Source organism: Lycium ferocissimum, chromosome 8 (genome assembly GCF_029784015.1).
Source record: "Lycium ferocissimum isolate CSIRO_LF1 chromosome 8, AGI_CSIRO_Lferr_CH_V1, whole genome shotgun sequence".
Taxonomy (NCBI): Eukaryota; Viridiplantae; Streptophyta; class Magnoliopsida; order Solanales; family Solanaceae; genus Lycium; species Lycium ferocissimum.
In genome coordinates this window covers 32,169,063-32,177,911 of record NC_081349.1, presented here as the reverse complement: position 1 = coordinate 32,177,911, position 8,849 = coordinate 32,169,063, and the positions used below count along the sequence as shown (strand labels likewise).

The 8,849-nt window shown below is 34.1% G+C and overlaps 1 protein-coding gene across 1 annotated transcript; it reads left to right on the top strand.

The window, feature by feature from the left end:
* Positions 1-553: 553 nt before the first annotated feature.
* Positions 554-7,806, top strand: LOC132068062 (uncharacterized). Its single transcript, XM_059461526.1, has 8 exons — positions 554-613; positions 2,136-2,159; positions 2,278-2,383; positions 2,542-2,610; positions 3,103-3,596; positions 5,642-5,903; positions 7,177-7,385; positions 7,535-7,806. Exons 1-8 carry the CDS (start codon positions 609-611, stop codon positions 7,599-7,601), a joined length of 1,236 nt encoding a protein of 411 aa, XP_059317509.1. The 5' UTR covers positions 554-608; the 3' UTR covers positions 7,602-7,806.
* The last annotated feature ends 1,043 nt before the right edge of the window (positions 7,807-8,849 follow it).

Here is an 8,849-nt window from a genome sequence, read left to right as displayed (position 1 = left end):
AATTCAAAATCAAACCAAATTTAACCCAAATAAATGTCAATTTATTTAATCAATTTGATTTTAATTTTCGATTTGGATCGATTTTTAACCAAACCGTGAACACCAGACTCTCAACCCTCAACTAAAAGGGATAGTACTACTCCATATAAATATCTTACCACAAGCTTCACGAGAACTCATTTGCCTCTTTTCTTCATTTTATTTATAATATATTGTTTATATATAATTATAAAAATTATGTATAAAATTTATCGATTTAGTTCATTTTTATTTTTTCAATTTGCTTTTAGTAAAACTAAAATCAAACTAAATATTATTGATTTTCAAAAATTCAAAATCAAACCAAATTTAACCCAAATAAATGTCAATTTATTTAATCAATTTGATTTTAATTTTCAATTTGGGTCGATTTTTAACCAAACCGTGAACACCCGACTCTCAACCCTCAACTAAAAGGGATAGTACTACTCCATATAAATATCTTACCACAAGCTTTCATGAGCACTATTTGCCTCTTTTCTTCATTTTAATACAACATTTCCAACGCTATTTTTCTCTCAAATCTCTAAAAGCGCATAAAGTTTCTCGATTCTTCTACATCTTAGTTTATGAGGTAACGATTACGATTTATTATATATATCTCTCTCCTTATTTAAGCCAATTTTTTTCGATTTTTTTTCGATTTTTTTGCTTGATGTGTAATTAATTAGGTATTACGATCTGATAATTTGTTATCGATTTGAGGTATTAATGATTGTTTTATTTTTGCTTTTTGTGTTTGATGTATTTTTCTTAGAAATCGATCTACTTTTTGGTAAATTAGGGCTTTTTTTTATGAGGAAAGTAATTAGTAGTTTAATTATGTTTCTCTTGTTTTAATATTGTTTTTCATGTCGAAATTATCATTTTTTTTTTGTGGTTATATATGTATATATTGTATAGAGCTAATTTTTTTTTTATTTTTTTTATTTTTAACATAAGAATTGTGTGTTTGTGATACTTTGATGTGAGTTTGTATGAAAATAATTAAACTGTTAAATTTTACCAGCTGTTAATAGGAAGTTACTAGGTAATAGTTTTTCATGTCAAAATTAGCATTTTTTTGCTATGTGCTTTTTGTCGAAATTTGTTTTATATATATAAAAGCATATTTGGGCTATGTAGAGAAAAGAAAAAAAGAAAAAGAGTAGAATGCTTGATGTATTTATCAATTTAGGATTTTGTTGTCGATTTTCAGTACGAATGATTTTATTATGCCGCTATGTGTTTTGCATTTGTGTTTGATGCGTCTGTTTGAGTGTTTAGTTATAAAAAATTTTCATAAATCGATCTACGTTTTGGTCAGTTAGGTTTTTTTTTTTTTTTAAATTCCTTTTACATTCAGAAGATTTATTTATGAGGAAACATATTAGAACCATGTTGTATTTAAGCTTCAGTTGCAAAAACCAGAATGAAAAAGAGTCGTTTACATGGAAGAATCTCAGCTTCACTAAAACAAATACTATACATTATTGAAGAAGTTATAAATTATTTTTATCAAAGCATCGATCATTTCCTTCACGGACTAACTGATATGAATCAATCTCTCTTTTTAAGTGGCAATATGACTCCTTCACAGCCTCCGTATTCGATTTACTTTTTAATGATAAGGATAGCGTGGAACCCTTTCTGATTGTGCGACTTAATGTCAAATAAATAATAGACATTTTGTACATTTGTTAAAGAATGTACAGCACCAGAAGTGCAATAGTCAATGACTGCTGAACTAGTATCTCTGCTGAGTATAAATTACAGATACAAGTATGTGTATGTTGTAGGTTGATTATGTAAAGGAATGTGTCCATGCTCGTTTTTCTGATTTTTAATACTTTCTAGTAGTCTCTGGTTGAGGTATGTTAATCCACTGTAGTACTTGTCTGCTGTTGGTTTTCCCGGAATGTTCTTGTTTGTATGTTGATAGCCAAAAAAGATAGAAACTTCTCCTCTGAGTTTCGTCGTTCTGGTGTAAAATTTTTGCACTGTAGGCAGTGGCTTTTGTGATATGCTGTCTGCTGCATAGTCTGTGAGATTGCAGTGTTATGCTTTTTGTCCTTATTCCTTTATTAAACTTTTGTTTTTTGGCTTTGGAATGACAGCTCAAAGGAGAAGCCCACTCTCGGGTAAGGTTTCTTTTTCTGTTTTGTTCTCTCTCCCGTCCCTATTTCTTACTGTTGTTATTGCTGTCCGCTATTCATTGCCTGTCCATAAGAATCTGTTGATTTTGTCCTATGATTACAGTGGTACGCGGATTAAGACCCGCAAACGGAATATTGCAGCGCCGCTGGACCCTGCAGCCTTTGCTGATGCAGTGGTCCAGATTTATCTGGATAATGCTGGTGATCTGGTAATTTGGATATTTAATTTTGATCACCAGCTTTATACTTCTTTCTTTGTCCATTCTATTATGTTATGCCATTAAGACTTGGTGATCAATCTCAATTAAATGTTTGATGCGGGTAATACTTGGGAACAAAACTCAACTAAGTATCTTATTATGCACAGGAACTTGTTGCTAAGAACCTTGAGTCTTCAGATCTCAACTTCTCAAGATATGGTGATACCTTTTTCGAGGTAAATACTAATACTATATAATGAACTTATAAGATTATCATCATACAGGACCTTTGTCGCTAATGTTCTCAAGGTGCATATACATAGGATATAATTGTAGGTGGATGAAAAGTATCTTTTGTTGGTCCTATGGAGTCTTGACTTTTTCTATTTAGTTTATTTTTTGAGTTTTTTTTTTTTCCTTGTGTTACGAAGGCTGATTTCGTATAAAATTTTGATACTAGTACAGCAGTGCCTGTTGTGTTGTAGGAGGTTTTATGCTGATACCTTTTTGTTATTACTTAAGTAGATCATATACCGCATTGAGCTGTTGGAATTTGCTGCAGTTATGCATGTCATACGCGCTTGTCAAGAAGATATCTTGTTTGTAAACGTGTTTAGTGTTTAAAATGTTTATTGTTGCATGGATGATACAATGTCAATTACCACTCTCCGTTTGCTGAGTCGTTGGTGCTTCTCTTTAGTATTTCATCTTAACATGTGGTGTGATAGGTTGTCTTCATTGGAGGCCGTACACAACCTGGAACAGTTAAACTTGATGAAGGGGAGCGCCACCCTTACTCTGTGATTGAGTGTGAACCTAAACGCGAAGCCATTTTGCCATCTGTCATCTATGTACAGAAGATATTGAGAAGAAGGCCGTTTCTTATAAAGAACCTTGAAAATGTCATGCGGAAAATGTTGCAGTCATTGGAGCTCTTTGAGGAAAATGAAAGGATTAAGCTCTCAATTTTTACAGCCCTTGCTTTTTCCCAGAAGCTATCAGGCCTCCCCCCAGAGACTGTTCTCCAGCCATTGCTCAAAGACAACCTTGTCGCCAAAGGGCTAGTTCTCTCTTTCATCACAGACTTTTTCAAGGAATATCTGATTGACAATAGTATTGATGATTTGATCTCGATCCTTAAGCGGGGTAAGATGGAGGATGATCTTCTTGAGTTCTTCCCCTCTACTAAGAGGACACCTGAAGCTGTCTCTGAGCATTTCACGTGAGTAAATCTCAAATTTAAAACTTACATGAATTATAGAGCTGTGTAGGGATGTGGGGTGGAAGAGACTGTGAGGTTGCTTAACTCTTTCTTTTATTCATACCCTCCACCGCCTTAGCTCTGTTCTTTTCCCATATACCCATAATATTCTCTTTTCTTTTCATTAATATTCTTTTTTTACTTCTCATCTTTTAATATTCTTTAATACTATTCAACAACAACATACCCAGTGAAATCCCACAAAGTGGGGCTAAACAACCGTATATTCTTTAATACTATGTAACTCAAATTTCTGTAATATCATCAATCAGTAACACTGTGTTTTATTTACATGTTTAATTCATCTCATAAAGGACAAAGATAAAATTTCACTTTATTTAATGAAATAGTTGGCATTATTTATCATAAATAAATTGATTGATAATGCTCAAGAAGAAGTTTTTTTTCCATTGCTGCCCTGCTAAGGCTTCATCAACCCCCTCTGACAGGCCCCGCTGCTATAACTAGGGCTGACAAGAGTTACTTTAACCTATCCTTGCCATCATTTTACTGCTGCTGGTGATTGATAGTTTTCTTATGTAGAATGATCCTTGTTCCTGACCTATTCTTTTTCTCGTTAGTGCTAACTATCCTTTGTTAATGAAATGGATACCATACATGAAGAAGTGTCTGGTGCCGCGTCCCAAAAACCCCTCCCCCAAATATAAGAAAGAATAAAGGGCATTTTTTCATATTATGTAATGGTAGGTTCTCAAGCTTGATTTAAGACACACGATGAAAATATATAAGCGAAGTTGCCCATTGTCATCCCATGCTCTTTTTTCTTTCTTCTTTTTTGTTTTTTTGGGGGGAGGGGGTTGTGGTGGACTGATGGGAATTTTTTTGGTGCTTAAGCTGTAGAATATTATGTCTCATAATTTTCCTCATGGGATGATAGACAAAGAAATAAGGTTAAGGCATTTGATTAAGGGTCAAAGTGCCCTGTATAATTTAAGAAATTTGAGTGAACCCACATATCAGACAGCACATACCTATTGTTCCTAAGATTTTACCTGCAATGCCTCTTCTTCTGAATGCTTTTTTTCCTTTAGTTCCTTGATTAGGAGATTTTTTTTCCTTTTCCGGCTTTTATTCATCGGTTAAAAGGTCTTGTTATGTTGTTGGCCACTTAGATGGCTTTCTTACAAAGGTCACATGCAAATAAATTGCTGCTTCCTAGATGTTATGTTATTGGCCACTTAGATGGCTTTCTTACAAAGGTCACATGCAAATAAATTGCTGCTTCCTAGATAGTAGGTATAACAGGTAGCATTAGCTTCTTCATGACAGTGAAAGTAGCTAAAAGTGGACTATATGGACTGCCGTTTTGTATATTGTAACTTGCTTTAATAAAACATTTTTTTCCCGGTGAGCTTTTGGTGCTGTCAAGGGTACTGAATGTGGAATTTGCAACTGTCTGTCCGTCTCCAACTCGATAAATTTCTCGTTGATTGTTTGTGTAAAGATTTGTGTCATTGGCTGTTGAGACCTCTATTTAGAGCTTCATCATTTTAAGATTTAATCATGATTAAAAAAATGGAGAAATTGTTTTGGGTTGGATATGTTTTCCTTAAAATGGGGAACAAGGTAAGATAGAGGATCTCATGATTTGAGATTTCATTGTACGGAGTTTCAAGTTTTACTGCAAGCTATTTTTCTGCTGTCTCAGGCCAATAGGGGTTCATATTTGGTATGCCTTTTGGTCCTACTTAGAGCATTCTCATTTTAATACAAGGCAGGTGCCTGGATTTTCTAGGAGCTGTGCCAGCCTACTGTTATACTCCTACTAACAATATTTAATAAAACTGAAAATATGATGCAAGACAGAGGTACTATTCAGGACTTATTTTGGTGTTAGAATTGAAAAAGTGAGGTATTGTACTATCATTTGCTCTTTCCCTTTTTGGTTGGTCAGAGAGTAGGGTTGAAAGGAGAAAAAATGGTCATTTTGTTCAAGCGATCTTACTTAAGCTATGTCTAATGGTATATGGACTTTCTTATTTCAGCAAAGCTGGCCTTTTACCTTTGGTGGAATATAATGATAAGAAGATATTTGAGGTGAGGCTCAAGGAAATGAAATCTACATTAACAACTCAGCTAGCAGAAGAAGTTGCTATCTCTGAAGTCATAGAAACTGTGAAGCAACATGTCAAAGATGCCAAATTACCAGATATAGAAGTTGTGCGAATTTTGTGGGATGTCTTGATGGATGCTATTCAATGGTCAGGAAAGAACCAACAGCAAAATGCTAATTCCGCTCTTCGCCAGGTAACTAACCTTTAAGTCAGTTACAAGCTTCGTAATGTAGCTTTATTTTCTGAAAGTCTGCAAGTTGGTATCTGTTTCAGAATTAAAAAAGAACTTGCTAGTGGAACCAACAAATTATAACATATGAAATATATTCTCATTGTAGTTCCAGGAATGAAGAGATTTTTTAGCTACTTCCTATATAACAATGCACGAGCCACATAATGCACTGGCTTACTCAAATTGTGTGCATATCTTTCTGATGACTGAATGCTGCTTGAAAAATTTAGCCTAATTTATCCAGTTTCTCCTGGTTTTCCCGTTTTAGTTACAAACTTGTGTTGTATGGCAAAGTGAGCTGATTGCAGTTCACATGCTAGTGGATTTCGAAACAATGAGATAATTGTTGCTTCAAGAGTGTACTTGTAAAGAAGTGTTAGTAGGCAAAACATTGTAGGCAACTTTAAGATCAGCAATAGCTTATTATGAATATTGTACCTGAATAATTATTTATATTCTACGTATGGAAATATGTCTAGGCATCGACAGTGCTAGTGGGCTACATATAGGCAACCATATTCAGTGTTAGGCTACTTGCTGATCATGAAGTCTCCTAAGGACTTCATGACGGGATTTTCCCAGTCCTTTTGGTAATTTAGTCTTTCTATTAGCTTCGCATAATATATTTTCATGTCCGAAAACAACTTCAACTTCCAAATATGCTTTTTACAACTTAACTTCAAATATTACTTTTTTTTAGATTTCGACCAATTTATCTCCAAACACCTACTTAGTCCGTCATGTTTCTTAGAAAGCAACTTAATCCTTTATATTTACTTTTCCTTTACTTAGCCTCAACTGTTCATGATATAAAGTTTGATCATATACAGCCAACCCCAACTTTTTGTCATTGAATCATAGTTGATTGATTTTGTCAGACTTTAGATGGAGGTAGAGCCGATCAATTCTTCTTTATGGGTTCTTTTATAGAGTTGGGTAGGAGGGTGTTTAACCATCTAGAAACTTTTCTACATCGAATTATTTATCTTTTGTGACTAAGATAAGTGCAGCTAGTACGAAAAAGTAATGAAGGCTTGCCTTTATTTCAAGTCTTGGAACATAATGTCTGACTTGTCGAATGTTTCTTCTGGTGCAGTCTAATTATTAATTACGTAATACATGAATGCTTCTGTAGTTTTTCTGTTAATACTGCTCAGATGGCACTCAGTTGCCAAAGTTTTTGGTACGTCTAAATAATTGTTTGGTTCTCTTCTTCTTTTCCCTTTTTGTCTAGGTGAAAAAATGGGCGGAACTGTTGAATACTTTCTGCACCACTGGAAAGCTTGAATTGGAACTCATGTACAAGGTCCAAGTCCAGTGCTACGAGGATGCTAAACTGATGAAGCTGTTCCCTGAAATCGTAAGGTCTCTTTATGACCAAGATGTGCTGGCAGAAGATACCATTCTTCACTGGTTCCGCAAAGGAACAAACCTTAAGGGCAGGTAAGCATGTGTTTCTTCTAAGTTTCTTTGGCCAAAATAACGGGTGAGACTCGCTCGGATGTTAAATTTTGAGTCGTATAGATTGTAATTTGGGATACTGTCTTATCCGTCTTTTTCTAATGGGGTTGCTGTCTTAAACAATGTGGCAGGCAAAACTTTGTGAAGTCGCTGGAGCCCTTTGTGAAATGGCTGGAGGAGGCGGAGGAAGAGGAATGAATTTCTCGTGAAGTATCATCTCCATTTAGCTGGCCGTTTATGAAATTTATTTTTCCTGGAGAGTAGTAGTTATATTCCCCTTTTTAAGGGTTGAAAAGAATAAGAAAGACCTCTGAATATTCTCACCACATTTGACAGTTTGTTATGCTTCTTGATGTTTTAAACATAATCTGTATGGGTTTGCTTCCTTTGGATCTTTATTTTCCATATATTCGTGTGCATCTGTCTTATTTTCTTGACTAATTTTACTAGGTTCTATCATCAACCAAGCTTGCATTAGTAAGAAAATGTTAGTAGGAGGAGGAAGAAATTGAGCTGATCTGCCTATTTGTTCGCTGATGCATCTCAGCTCATTTGGAAAAAAGTAGTATTTGTTTTCAAATTGAAAATTGCATACAAAGGTGGAATTGTTTTTTTTTTTAAAGTGATTTGGAGTGAATTGTGAAAGCAGCTTTGGGTAGTCTTCGAATACTAGAAAATTATAACAATTTTACGTCCACACAATTCTTTTTACTAATTGGTGTCTTAAATTACTCATAAAGCATTGTCGAGGCCTTTTAGAACATTACATTCTTGGATTATTCCTATGGGAGTGAATTGTGAAAACAGCTTTGGGTTGTTCTTCAAATACTAGAAAATTATAACATTTTTATGTCCAGACAATTCTTTTTACTAATTGGTGTCTTAAATTACTCATAAAGCGATTAGTAGGGTGTTTGGATGAGCTTATTTCTATAAGCTGTTTACAGCTTATAAACTGAAAAAAATAAGTTGGGATAGTCCAACTTATTTTTTTTTCTTATAAGTAAACGTTTTCACTTATAATTTCTTTTGATAATTTAAAGTCAAATAGTTTAATTATTTTTTTTTTTTAAATTATTTTAAGACAAAATGACTTTAATTGTGGTAAAAACACCAAAACTCAAAAAAATGAAATTAAAATGCCAACTTATAAGCCAATCCAAACGGGCTTTAGATCCGATAGTCGAGGCCTTTTAGAACATTACATTCTTAGATTATGCCTATGGAATTCCCATATTTAAATCTCGTATTTCAAAAAAAAAAAAAAACTTCTTTGCTTCCGTGCCTAATATTCCAACTCTAAAATTGGGATCTCCCTAACTTAGTTGTTATTAAACACCTGATTAAATAATCGAAGTGCCTGCAGGAGGACTCTTGAATATTGTACAACAATTAGAATCCCAAACGAAAAACAAAGTAAGAGCCGAAAATAAATAAATTGATTCT

What these genes read in the sequence shown, in the direction of transcription:
- LOC132068062 (XM_059461526.1), top strand. An exon ending in AAGGAGAAGCCCACTCTCGG is followed by an intron (nt 2,160 to 2,277) that starts GTAAGGTTTCTT and finishes CTATGATTACAG; the next exon opens with TGGTACGCGGATTAAGACCC. An exon ending in ATGGTGATACCTTTTTCGAG is followed by an intron (nt 2,611 to 3,102) that starts GTAAATACTAAT and finishes GTGGTGTGATAG; the next exon opens with GTTGTCTTCATTGGAGGCCG.